General features: G+C 38.6%; 1 protein-coding gene across 1 annotated transcript in view; it reads right to left on the bottom strand.

Moving 5' to 3' along the window:
- The window catches only part of LOC126257285 (Down syndrome cell adhesion molecule-like protein Dscam2), a 587314-nt gene that overhangs the window by 204706 nt on the left and 367488 nt on the right, over positions 1 to 15120 (bottom strand). Inside the window, exons 14-15 of the mRNA XM_049955551.1 lie at positions 8029 to 8205; positions 2489 to 2630 (exon numbers count right to left, since the gene is read on the bottom strand). Coding sequence (XP_049811508.1) covers positions 2489 to 2630; positions 8029 to 8205 — 319 coding nt within the window. The remainder of the gene's footprint in view (positions 1 to 2488; positions 2631 to 8028; positions 8206 to 15120) is intronic.

Genomic DNA, 15120 nt, shown 5'->3' with positions numbered 1-15120 from the left:
CCAGTGGGGGGAATGTCTTAGGGGTTTAGTAGAATTATATAAGTTACTAGCTTGGACCGTGGCGTTACGCATGGTTAAACAGCTATTTATAAATACATGTTAATGCCGAAACTCACTATTCACGCGTATGCACTATCAGAAAAGCTATCCCTTGTTATATCTTTAAAAGTACATTATAGGTAAAGCTTATTTACAAAATCATCTACATACAGGTAAATGAGAGGAATTCAAAAAGTAGAGGCACACTTGTGAAAAGCTGTACTTATTCTGATGTTAGAAAACTGAAACATATTAATAGTATTAATAGTAAGACTTACTAAAAACTTTCAGTGTTCGGCTCCACAAATTTAAATTATATGTAAAGTTTTACTCCAGTGCATGGGAAATAAACATCCCAAGTTGGGATGCATAAACTAAAACCAGACAACAGGATGGTCTGATGCAGAGGGGGGGAAATCCCCCCCCTTCCCCCCCTGTAAATCGCACACTGGCAACATCTAACGAGCTTATGACACAAAAACATTTTGTAGCTATTGTACCTCAGTTTGTTAAGAAGAGTAATGCTCTTAAGAGGATAACTCTGCTGGCATTGTGGGCAAATTTACACCATATTTTAAATCAGTATGACGACACTAAGCTGTTTACGTGTGTGTTTTTTGATCATGCTACTATGGCTTCATTATATTAGGATATGTTTTAAAACAGGTAAACCTTATCATTTTTAAATGTACATGTTTTCCATATGTATGAAAGTATTACTTTTCATTATGGCATGTTTTATTGTTTTCAGATGTAGACCATCCACTAGTTGTACTAAAGATGGTCATTGCTGACTGAAACCAGTAGTCTAAGGACCAAAAGTTCTGTGATCATAGACAGAAATAAAAGAAATTTATTCTACACTTTCTGAATCAGTGTTTAATTCGTGACTATGTTACAGCTTGTGGAGTTCTGAGCGACACTTATCATGCATATGAACATTGCCCTGTTGAAAAATGGCACTATAATACTGTCACATGAGATGTGAGAGGTAACACACGAGGATGCCGAATGTCTGTGACATACTGCTGTGCTGTCAGTTCTCGCAGTCACTACCAGCGATGACTGTAAGTCATACCTGATGGCTCTCCACACCACGACTCCAGGAATAATGTCACTGTGCTTCTCTAAAACATTGGAAGAATGGGCCTCTCCGCAAGTTACTGCCATACTGACAGCCATCCAGGATAACACAGAACCAAAATTCATCGCTGAACACAATGTGATGCCATTCATGAGTAGTGCGTACTTCCTGATCATGGCACCACTCCAAATGTAGCCATTCATGCTGTGGTGTTAATGGCAGTGTATGTATGGGCAGTAACTCCCTAGCTTGGCTGTTGTTAGTCTCTGACCAATGGTGTGGGATGACAAAGACTGTTGCAGGGAATACATTACTTGTTCTCAGATGGCAGGCACATTTGTGAAAGGGTTACAGTGTGACTGGTGCATAACAGAAGTCCTCCCTTGTGATGCTCAACTCGGACCTTGATGACATTCGGATGTGACTAGTCACATCAGAATGACCCATAAATCTGGATACAGGGCAATTCGACTGGCCAACCAAATGGAGACTCACAATGAGGCCATTTTCAAACACAGTCAAATGCTGATAATGTGTCAAACAAGTACGTGGCTTTTCCATGTCCTTCACAGGGATCAGTCAACGTCTGACATTGTTCACACCACTTATACTCCTTACCAGTCCTGGTAACAACACGAAAGACAAATAACATTACCATATTCTAGTGGTCATTCTACCCGTCCCAGAATTTCAACTCTAATCAGTTACACACCAACATCTATGAAGTTAACATTCAGCCATATCTTCTAGGTGCTTCACTTTGTTTGTCAGGCAGTGTAAATCATCATAACATTACACTCAACTGCCACAGTTACTTACCTCTAAAGTACAACAGTCTCACTTCAAAATGAAAAACTAGTGGAAGACATGGACATAACAGCCTTTCAATTTAGACACCTAAATTTTTATGGGGCATACCATCCAATAAAGCCATAGGGCATTTGTACTTTTACACAATGCAGAGATGTTCGAGATTAAACTAGAACTGTTTTCTGACACTTTAGTGAGTAGGAACTTTAATACATAGCACTTGGGAAATGCTGATGATGAAAGTTTCTTTTGCCACCAACACTAATATTATCTGGCCAACAATCAAGAGCCACATCATGAAATGATTCAGTGAACTTTGGTGAGTAGGAACTTTAATACATAGCACTGGGGAAATGCTGATGATGAAAGTTTCTTTTGCCACCAACACTAATATTACCTGGCCAACAATCGAGAGCCACATCATGAAATGATTCACTGACCTTAATCATTCAGGAACTTAATAAAAGAAAATACCTCTCCCATTTAAGATTATTTACTTTTTTACTTTTTTAATGCAAGAATTTTGTTATAGTAAAAGAGTGCTGAGTAAGATACCTATAACTGTGGTGCAGTCGCTGCCCCCTGAACAGCCAGTTCACCTGAATTGGATGGTCCCCTCTGACATCACACTTCAAGGTCACCTGCTGGCCACGACGAGCTGTCACATTTTTCTCCATCACATCAAATCTCACCGGTTCTGAAACAGAAAGTCCTTACATGACAGGATCAGTTTTCGGGAGATGTATTCAAAAAGTTTTTATCCAAGGTTATACTCAGCTTCATGCAGAAGGTAATTTTATATTTCACAGCAAGTGACACGTCTGTTTGAATACGTATAGTTCTCAGGTGACCCTTGACAGAAACATATGCTTCTTTGTCCTTCATATCATATGGCTAAGTGCTTTAGCAACTATACTTCCCACATAAGATACTGGTTTCTCATGGTTTCTCTAATTTAAATGAGGTGTCGTTTCCAAACCTACATATATATACTATGTCTTAATCTATATGAATAAGAAGCTACCCGAAGCTAAATGCAGAGAGAATATACATTGCTACAACACTAGGACGAAGAGATGTATTTATACTCCATTCCACGGACTCTCAAAATCACTGAACAGTTATGATTAGATTAGATTAGATTAATACTAGTTCCATGGATCATGAATACGATATTTCGTAATGATGTGGAACGAGTCGAATTTTCCAATACATGACATAATTAGGTTAATTTAACAACATACTTAAGTTAATATAACAACTTTATTTTTTTTGTGTTTTTTGTTTTTCTTTATTTTTTATTTTTATTTTTTTAATATTTTTTTCTTTTTTTTCTTAATTTATATCTAAAAATTCCTCTATGGAGTAGAAGGAGTTGTCATTCAGAAATTCTTTTAATTTCTTCTTAAATACTTGTTGGTTATCTGTCAGACTTTTGATACTATTTGGTAAGTGACCAAAGACTTTAGTGCCAGTATAATTCACCCCTTTCTGTGCCAAAGTTAGATTTAATCTTGAATAGTGAAGATCATCCTTTCTCCTAGTATTGTAGTTATGCACACTGCTATTACTTTTGAATTGGGTTTGGTTGTTAATAACAAATTTCATAAGAGAGTATATATACTGAGAAGCTACTGTGAATATCCCTAGATCCTTAAATAAATGTCTGCAGGATGATCTTGGGTGGACTCCAGCTATTATTCTGATTACACGCTTTTGTGCAATAAATACTTTATTCCTCAGTGATGAATTACCCCAAAATATGATGCCATATGAAAGCAATGAGTGAAAATAGGCGTAGTAAGCTAATTTACTAAGATGTTTATCACCAAAATTTGCAATGACCCTTATTGCATAAGTAGCTGAACTCAAACGTTTCAGCAGATCATCAATGTGTTTCTTCCAATTTAATCTCTCATCAATGGACACACCTAAAAATTTGGAATATTCTACCTTAGCTATATGCTTCTGATTAAGGTCTATATTTATTAATGGCGTCATACCATTCACTGTACGGAACTGTATGTACTGTGTCTTATCAAAATTCAGTGAGAGTCCGTTTACAAGGAACCACTTAGTAATTTTCTGAAAGACAGTATTGACAATTTCATCAGTTAATGGGGCACAAATTATTTAATAAACTTCCACTTGCTATGAAAGATTTACCAGAGCAAAGTTTTTATCCAAGGTTATACTCAGCTTCATGCAGAAGGTAATTTTATATTTCACAGCAAGTGACACGTCTGTTTGAATACGTATAGTTCTCAGGTGACCCTTGACAGAAACATATGCTTCTTTGTCCTTCATATCATATGGCTAAGTGCTTTAGCAACTATACTTCCCACATAAGATACTGGTTTCTCATGGTTTCTCTAATTTAAATGAGGTGTCGTTTCCAAACCTACATATATATACTATGTCTTAATCTATATGAAAAAGAAGCTATCTGAAGTTAAATACAGAGAGAATATACATTGCTACAACACTAGGACGAAGAGATGTATTTATACTCCATTCCACGGACTCTCAAAATCACTGAACATTTATGAACTAATGGAGCACAAATTATTTAATAAACTTCCACTTGCTATGAAAGATTTACCAGAGCAACCATTCAGTGTATGACTGGTTAGTTGCCCATCCACTCTATGACATAAAGGATTTCATCAATCGCAATATTATACTGTAATATCTTCGTCATTTACCAGCCATGGCTGGACAGACTGCTTCACAAATACAATGTTTATCAACTAACATTTATACAACACCATATACAAAATTTATATTACAAATAAAAGAAAATATTTATGCAGTGCACAAAAACACATAGAACATAGTGGGAATGAAATATAACTAAACAGGAAAGTAAAACTTCATAGCAGCAAATGAAAATACCATAAAGCAAAGTGTCACACACACAAAGTTTCATTTTGGCAAAACATGTACTTTAAGTAAAACACAAAATTAAATGTGTAGTTAACATAAGAAGAAGATTAAATTTAGGAAAAATTATATATAAAACAACAATATTTATTATTTTGTCCATTCAGTAGAACCACTGTTGAAAAACTCTTCCAATGAATATAGTGGACGTTGTTTCAAGTCCTGAGCAATTTTTTTCCGAAATAATTCAGGTGGCAGGGATTTGACTTCTGGAGGCAGTTGATTGTACATAACAAACCGATTACTCTTTTGCAACAGGAATTATATTGTATTATAAGTATGACTTTGTGGAATTTCACCAATCATAATACTACATTGTAATAACAAACCTATTGTTCTGTTGCAACATGAATTATATTGTATTATGTTTATGACTTTGTCAGTTGTAATATTATACTGTAATAACAAATCTATTGCTCTTTTGCAACAGGAATTATATAGTATTATAAGTACGACTTTGTAGGATTTCATCAATTGTAATATTACACTGTAATAACAAACCTATTGTTCTATTGCAACATGAGTTATAGTGTATTATATGTATGACTTTGTCTATTGCCTTAATGGCCTAACGGCAATAAAATTATTCTATTCTATCCTGGAGTTTCAATTGTTTGGTATCAGTACTTTGCATTTTATGCTGATAGTCTGATAATAGTCACACCTGCCAATTTTGGAATTGGAATTATTATGTACTTTTTGAAGTCTGATGGTATTTTTCCTGTGTCATATATCTTGTACATCATGCGTAATAGTTGACTCTCAAGGACTCAAATAATTCTGAAGGAATTTTATCTACTCCAGAGCCTTGTTTCTACTTAGGTCCTTCAGTGCTCTATCAATTTCTTTTCACAGTTTGTCTCCAATTTCATCTTCATTTACTTCACTTCACTTTTTATAATATTGGCTTGTGGTTCATTTTCATTCTGTAGTGTTTCTACTCATTCCTTCCATCTTTCACTTTCATTCTTTGCTTAGTACTGACTTGCTTCTGAGTTCTCCATAATTATACACATGTTTCTCTTTTCGTTAAAGGTCTCTTTGTTTTTGCTATAGATGGCATCTATCTTTTCCCTAGCCATGCATGCTTCTACAGCCTTGCATTTTTCTTCTAACCATACCTGCTTAAAAATTTTGCACTTTCTTCACTCTTTTTTCAAATGTCTGTATTCACTTTTGCCCACTACATTTTGATACAGTTTCTTTTCAGCAACTAAATTCACATCATGTGTTATCCGATAATTTCTACTGGGCCTTGTCTTTTTGCTATTCAATCCTCAGCTGTCTTTGCTATTTGATCTTAAAGCTACCTATTGAATTTCTTTGCCCTGTTTTTGTCAATTGTTGCCGACTGCTTCCTATGAAATGCTCAATCTCAGGTTCTTTCAAGTACTTATGACCCTGTAATGCAGAATTCTACCAAGTGGGAGATCTGAGTGGAGGTCTGATTTACCTCTGGAATATTTCACTCAAGGTGATGTCATCATTGGACCAAGCCACACAGTAGAGCTGCAGGAACCCAAACGGCTGAAGTTTTCTTGTTTTCAGCCATCTGTAGTACCAATATAGAAGTGACATGTTGGCTAAATGTCATACTGGTAGAAATAGAATTAATACCCATATTTGCGAATGACCCATGTGCTGATTAAAGAATGAAAAACTTTACTTTTATATTGAGTTATTATTTTGCCATCATGAGTTTGATGAATTGGCTGAAGAAAAGACACGCCACAGAAAAGACAGGTCAAACTACGTAAAAAGCAATGTGTTAAGAACTTAAACAGTGCATGTGTTATTGAAAGTCAGTGATCACTCTGTGTAACTGATGATGATGAAAGTGATGCAAATGTGGCAACTTGCAAAACTTTAGATTTTCCAGATAGTTGGAACTAAGAATGGTGTAAATATTTTGCTTCTGAAATTTGATGACTTGAACTGAAAAACAAATTTCTATTATGTCATGTTTGGCAAGAAATCGGTGAACTTGGTGTGGGAACAGGAATTAAATTTTCAAGGAGTGAATGGAATGTAAAGTCAACAGCTATGGTGACAACAAAGTGAAAGAACAGACTAATTGGAGGATAAAAATTCATACACACAAGACTTCGATATCCCATAGGACTCATGACATGTTTTTCGTTCCTGTTTTAAAATAATGAAGGACTAAGGGCAGAACAGAGAAATGGGGTGGAAAGCAGAGAGCCCAGCAAAGAAAGGTGTCACTTATGCTATGTGTTGTTCAGAGATAGCAACGCCCAAGATACACCCATCACGATTTGGGTATGGTGGAAGTAAATTAAGAACAGTCTGGTAGAAAATTGAAAATAAAAGAAAATGTATCATAAGAACCTTTCTCATCAAAAATTAGCTAAAACCACCATTAAAAACAGAAGTTTAAGGAGAATCACATACTGGCTGTATGATGTCACTTAGACGATTCTGTGATTGCTAAATTGAGGGGTTTTGCAGTGGAAGGGGAAAAGCAATAGTATTGTTTGAATTATGTAATGCTGCATATTTATGTATGTGGTAGATGTGTGCTAATGAGTTGCTTTGTACTCCTGAGCTGGGCGAATAGTTCCTTTGTAACACCTAAACAGACACGCAAATGATGCAGTCATAATAGCCTCATCACTATCTCTTTCCCAAATCTTGGGGAGGGGGGGGCGTCCCACTTCAGTGTAATGGTTGCTCTGTAAGTAACGATATTTCTTTCTTTGAATACCTTCTGACTTCAGTGCTGCTATTCCAAGAACTGGATGTAACCCAGCAGATGAACATATACATAGGTCCTTGACCACTCCATAGTTCATCATATACCTTCAGTGAGGCCCCACCATTCTTACGATGCAACACATATCATTAGTGTCACTAGTGTTCTGTCTTAGAATTAACATAAACAGCATTATTTAGTTAAGTAAAAAGTTAGAAACAAAATACCAGAAATGCCATTTTTATGTGTGAACTTGCTATCCTCTCTTTAAGTTCTAAAGGTTCTCCACAGGTTTATTTTAAGAAAAATCAGTGTAGTACATACAGATTACTAAATATGAAGTGACTCATATAACTTAGATGTCCTATTGTGAGCAGAAATTAATTGTCTGTTGTTTGAGAGATTAGGGTACATCAATATGTCATTCGTAGATTATTACCATTGACAGCTATCTCGACCACCTTGCTTAGTCCAGCTCCAATGCCGTTATCAGCACGACAGAGGTAGAAGCCCTCATCTTCAGCAGAAGCAGACAGGATTGACAGAGTTCCATTCGCCATTACCAGCATGTGAGGTTCCGTAGGTTCTAGGGGCTGGAAGTCATTTGGTTTACCACCTACAACAATTAGCAAAAACTGAAATGAGTACAGGCAGTTGAATAACCTGCTTAAGCAGAAATGTTTCAAGAAGAGGAAGTATTGCCAGTTCATAAATAGGCCTACTAGTATAGTGGTACTTTGCTACTTAACAGGAGGATACAATCCATGTGATATAGTGGAGTGACAGAATCCATGTGATTGCTATGTACATAAATGTCAGTACCATGGGCGTACCCAGCGAGGGGCCGGGGGGGGGGGGGGGCAGATGCCCCCCCCCCCTAGAAGATATTCGCAGTTTTTTACTAGTTTACTGTTTTATTTAATAAGAAATGCTGCATGTTTTCTCGGATTGTACAAGTGCATTCTTGTATTTAAAATGTTTATTAAAAGCAGTTTTTCACTGGTTTACTGTTTTATTTAATAAGAAGTGGTGTATGTTATCTCGAGTCCTTGTTTGCTAAGACTAGTATGACCTGTCCCCCCCCCCCCCCCCTAGTGCAGATCCTGGGTACGCCCTTGGTCAGTACTAATTACTAGATAAACAGGAATGGCCAATATCATTGAGATTTTATTACATCTTTACTAAACTAGAAAAATAAATAAAGATCTGTACAACATGCAAACAAAATCTGGTGCTATATGAATGATTTAGGTGTCCCATAATGCCGTTCATTATCACTTTTAAATACTCAGCTTTTCAACTCGTCTAAACGAAATAAATTAAAAGGGAAATGTCAGAAATTAAAAACTCTTTCTTAAAACCGGTGCTCGTACTGTATTAAACTTTGCAAAATAATGCTTTAGTTATCTTCATTCATTGAGGCAAGTTGTACCTTATTTCACACTGAGTTTGCCTTAAGTATATTTTAACAAAACTATTACTATTTAAACCAAATTATAAAGCATTGACAAAATTGATCGGTGACAGCAACACGCGCCAAGAGCGAACACTTACACGTTCATCTTTACTGAGTGTTAATAGGAAGCATAAAGAGCTTCCAATGTTTCCCGTTTGCTAATCCATTGTCCAGGTTAAAAGGCAGTGTAACATGCCAAATACAAGGGCGAAATCTGCTGTCAATAGTAGTTTCAGATCCATTTCCTTGACAACATAGCTGAAGAGGGTTGAAATTTTTCTGTGCCAGGAGCTATCAGCATTTTGCACGGCTATTGTTGTAAAGCGCGTTTATGAGCACCGGCATGGCGTCTTCACGTACTCTCTCCACCTTCCTCAATCAAATAACAGCAAAACTGCAACGGCCTTGTACACAGTCAGAAACATCTTTGGCTGTGCGTGTCTGTATTCCTTCTTCACGTAACTGTTTGATATTTTTTGCTAAACCAAATGTGTGCTAATTTTTCACAATGTCCTGTAATTTTGGATCGCCACTTAACGGTTACTTTCGGTCCGCTGGCTGCTAAAGTGGGTATACACGACAATCCACCGTGAAAGGAACTCATCTAGCGCGACAGCCATCTAGCGGTAGAACGGGTGAAACTATGAAAATTAGTAGTCACATTATCCGTGCGCCAGTTCTAAACTGCCGTCAATCCGCGCATGCGGAGTAGGCAGCAATAATTGGCGCATGCGCAGAAGGGTGTACCACAGTGCTTTCCGCTTGTTGTTTGCTTATTGTTATATGATTTCGAGAATGTGAGACAGCCTCCCTCATGACTGTCGCACTTGCTAATTCCATCTTCTATCACAGACAGCAGCATCTCGAAAGAGGCCATGTCCATCCTCACGAATCTCCGAAATGCATGTGGATCTTCGAGCCTCAATTCTTTCATAAGCAGTGAATAATATACCGCTGCCTTTATCACTTCTTTTCAGCCAACAACGTCTGGCTTTTTGTTTTCGTCATCGTTCTGCCCTAATCCGAAGATTTACTGTCACTGCCAGGGCAATAGCTCCAAAAACAAGTGGGTCCTCCATGTGCAAAATGCTGTATAAGTACATGTACCTGTGTCACCAAGACTGGTAATATAAAGCTTAACTGTTTAGTCTGTAACTCAGGATAGTAGTAACCTACATAAGAGAATAACAATTAGTCAATATATAATGATAAAAAACAATTTCTTATTGAATAGGAACCTTGAGCCATATAAATAATTTGAACGAATCACGTTTCAATATGTCACACGTTCCCCCCTTGTGTTTCGCGCAGCAGAACGAACGACTGTTAGATCAGACAGTTCTGTTAGCGTTTCGCGTGTTATCACTGTCTACTGCGCATGTGTACCAGGTATATCCCGCGTGGACGATGTAATAGGTCTACGTGAACCAGGCTATAGTTACAGATATGCACACTTTGGGCGCTCGTGCATAGGTGTACGTAACTGGGGGTTGACGCCATTCGTGGATGGTTCCTATCAAAGGGCACGGCCGACTTCCTTCCCCGTCCTTCCCTAATCCGATAAGACCGATGACCTCACTGTCTGGTCTCCTTCCCCAAAACAACAAACCAACGCCATTCGTTTGTCTCCTCGTACAACTGCATCTCAAGATGGCGCGAATGGAGCTAACGCGCGCGACCACAGCAGTCGATGTGTGCAGTGGACACTACAGCTATTACGATCGCTCCTTGGGTAAATTGCATTAATGGCGGCCTCCGCTCATTTGCGTATGCTGTTGCTAATGGCGTCCTCTTCAGACTGGTAATGGAGACTGCTAATTAATAATCTTCGACTTCCCCTATGGAAGGGAGAAACATAAGAGAGTAGGCAGAGATTTTTTTTTTACTTCGGTTAGACACCTTTCAGTCATTGCTGCTTAATAATAATATCTTAGTTCAATCTTCTTTTGGTGTAGTTTCACTTTAACTGTCCCTTATATGTACTATTAAACTTTATATCTTTATCTGTTCATTTGACGTAAATTCGATTATCTTCCGCCGGCCGCGGTGGCCATGCGGTTCTAGGCGCTCAGTCCGGAACCGCGCGACTGCTACGGTCGCAGGTTCGGATCCTGCCTCGGGCATGGATGTGTGTGATGTCCTTAGGTTAGTTGGGTTTAAGAAGTTCTAATTTCTAGGGGACTGATGACCACAAATGTTAAGTCCCATAGTGCTCAGAGCCATTTGAAGCATTTTTTTTTATTATCTTCCTGTGATTTTAATGTTGGATTCATTAGTAAGGACTTGACTGACATTGGTTGCGGGATTTTACTTTTCATGACAAATGCTAAAAACTTGTTGCCTGACTCACTATATTTGTAGCATTGAGATAATATATGGTCCATATCTATCCAGGTGTTTGGCTTATTTGCAATCGATATAAATGCTCTGGAAATGTTCCAGGATTGGGTCTTATCTGCTTAACGTGGATGTTGCTTGTTGGGGTCCATAAACATTCTTTTTGTCGTGAGCTCTGCATCCATTCTCCTGCTAGGATTCGTATGTCCTTTTCGAATAATTTGTCCATATTCCTAATACGGAAGCTTTATGTCAAATGTTGTTCAATTGCTTGTAGCCTGATTTACCAAGTGATCTACTTTTCCATTGCCTGGGATTCCACAATGGGCTTTCACACATTTAAATGCAGATTTGTTTCTGCCTTCTGAGCCGCTCACAGTACCAATAACGAACTCGGAATAGGTATTCATTGGTGGTTTTTGGGACTTTTATATTTATATTGTCTGAAGTACATTTTTCGAGTATGATAATATTACTTAGGATGCGTATTTCCGATTCATACACCATTTTACCGCTCGGTCAGATAGATAGATGTAGTTGCTCGTAATTTGTATTTTTGGGCCATCTGCAGCTGTGGACTAAATATAGCACATCCTTTGTTGTCGTCTCCTGTTGTCTCTGATCCGTATGTGAATTTGAGGATTACCCATTGTCTTGTTTCCTCCGTTTGTCTTTGCAGGGCTGTAATTGTGTCCAAGAAATCAGACTTTGCTTCTGTCATTAGGAATGAGACGCTATCTCTGATCAGATGAAGAAGTCATACTGGTAGACAGGCCACTGTATATTTGTAGCAGTATGTTTGCATTCATCTAGCAAATTATTATATGCCGAAATGAAATCAAAAGGTTTTTTGTCTTAATGTCCTAGGGGAGGACGGACGAATCGTAGAAACTGATGTATTGTATGCTGTGAGCATGGTAGTATGTACCGGGTGATCAAAAAATCAGTATAAATTTAAAAAACTTAATAAACCACGGAATGATGTAGATAGAGATGTAAAAACTGACACACGTGCTTGGAATGACATGGGGTTTTATTAGAACCACCCCATACTGCTAGACGCGTGAAAGATCTCTTGCGCGCGTCGTTTGGTGATGATCGTGTGCTCAGCCGCCACTTTCGTCATGCTTGGCCTCCCAGGTCCCCAGACCTCAGTCCGTGCGATTATTGGCTTTGGGGTTACCTGAAGTCGGAAGTGTATCGTGATCGACCGACATCTCTAGGGATGCTGAAAGACAACATCCGACGCCAATGCCTCACCATAACTCCGGACATGCTTTACAGTGCTGTTCACAACATTATTCCTCGACTACAGCTATTGTTGGGGAATGATGGTGGACATATTGAGCATTTCCTGTAAAGAACATCGTCTTTGCTTTGTCTTACTCTGTTATGCTAATTATTGCTATTCTGATCAGATGAAGCGCCATCTGTCGGACATTTTTTGAACTTTTGTATTTTTTTGGTTTTAATAAAACCCCATGTCATTCCAAGCATGTGTGTCAATTTGTACCTCTCTATCAACATTATTCCGTGATTTATTCAGTTTTCAAATTTATACTCACTTTTTGATTACCCGATATGTTCTATCTTATCTTTCGCTTAGCTTTATCTCAGACCGAGATTAATCGCTGAATTATTACTTTGACATTCCAATAAAAACTTTATGAACGTAATTCGTACCCACGATGGAAGGCAGAAAACAGATGAGGTGTTACACAATTATATGTTTATGCCCATTCTCGATATTAAGTCTTGACCAAGCAAGCTCTCATGTAACTTCAATTTCTATCTCGAAGGATTGGAGTTTCTAATCTATTGCTACAAATACACACCCTTCATTTCCCATTAGTCCACCCTTTCGATATACACTTAAGGTTTCTAAAAATATCACTGCTACCAGTTACTGATTTTAACCAGCATGCCGGCCAGTGTGGCCGAACGGTTCTAGGCGCTTCAGTCTGGAACCGCGCGGCCTCTACGGTCGCAGGTTCGAATCCCGCCTCGGGCATGGATGTGTGTGATGTCCTTAGGTTAGTTAGGTTTAAGTAGTTCTAAGTTCTAGGGGACTAATGACCTCAGATGTTAAGTCCCATAGTGCTCAGAGCCATTTGAACCATTTTTAACCAGCATTCAGTTCGTAGCAATGATTGATTCTCGGTCCTATTTCGATGTTCCTAAACCCACTGAAATCGTAACGTAGGTCGTCTGCTGCTGAGTATAGTGTTCAGCGTCTATCTTCCTTTACAGAGCTGAAAAATCTACGACCTCCACGTTCTTCGATGGGGTGTAGACGTCCAACATCTTGTGCCTACCACTTTGCACAGATGCCCGCGACAGAAGCACGCGAAGATCCGACCAGTTTAGCCATTTCCAAGACGCTCGATCCCAGATGGCGAGCCATAGTACACTTCCCTTCGTCAAAGTCGGTTATGTCAGTGAATTTCCCCATTTGCAGCCCATATCACCGTTAGAATAATACCATTCGTTTCTGCTCCTTTAATGCACTTTCCTTCCCGCATCATGCACCCGCGAGGTACAAGGCGGCATTCAGTTTAGCAGTGGCCTCTGGCCGTAATGTTTTGCTCATCAGTGTGTCTATCCGAGTTTGAAGTAATCTCATTTACTGACATGTTGTACGTATTAAATACTTGTTGTCTAGCTAAGGTCGGTAGAAACCTGAAAGCGTTCAACACCAGTAAAAGTACGAGGGGCGTTCAACAAGTAATGCAACACATTTTCTTTTCTCGGTCAATTTCGTTTGAAAAAAAAAAAAAATGCGGACTTTGTTTTGGGACATCGTGGACAACACAAGGGCTCACACAAGTTTCCGCACCCGAGAGCAGCTCACAAAACTGCATTGGGCTGTTATTCCTCATCCACCCTACAGCCCAGGTCTCGCAACTTCCGACTTCCATCTGTCTGACCAACGAAGGATGAAATCCGCGGAAAGCAGTACATGGATGATGGGGAGGTTAGGCCGGTATTACACTATCAAATTTCTTTGTCAAAGATTTGATCAAAGATGTGATCAAATATTCGTCAAATATATTTGACAAAGATCTTTTGACGTGGTGCTAAAAAGGGGTATTACACTGTCATTATATTTTTCGTCAAAGTTCAAGATGGCTGACAACAACAACTTGTTGTCAACAGCAGTTTCATGTACGACAATTGTACTGTGTGCACATGCGGAAGAGAAGCGGGGGAAAAAAAGGGAACGTACCTGGGTGAAGCTGTGGGTTTTACGAAGACACGATAGAAGCATTCAATAAAACTTGTTACGTGAACTTATAGTGGAGGACATCAAGTCGTACATCAATTACTTAAGAATGGATGAGCATATATTTCCGTATGTGCTCAGTGAAGTGTATCCCCATATCACAAAGCACAATACTCACTTAAGAACTGCTATATCTGCAGAAGACAGGCCCACTGTAACACTCCGATTTATTGCTACAGGAGAGGGTTAGGTTAGGTTAGGTCTCCAATATTCTTAATCTACTTTTGTATTCAGGATGCCTCACGTTGTAAAGTGCCTCATCAGCTTCATACATCTCTATTAATTTTGTAGTTGTCGGTACACACCAATTGTATTTACCAGCAATGTTTATAAAAACACTACAGATGACATAACACTGTAGCGATGCTAGCGCTCCATGTGGTAACATGTCACACTGCAGTGAATAGAAGACAAGCGACTTCTCTGATCAAATATACAGCGATGCCCTAGATTTG

Source organism: Schistocerca nitens, chromosome 1, assembly GCF_023898315.1.
Source record: "Schistocerca nitens isolate TAMUIC-IGC-003100 chromosome 1, iqSchNite1.1, whole genome shotgun sequence".
Lineage (NCBI taxonomy): Eukaryota > Metazoa > Arthropoda > Insecta > Orthoptera > Acrididae > Schistocerca > Schistocerca nitens.
This window is presented reverse-complemented; position numbering and strand designations above follow the sequence as displayed.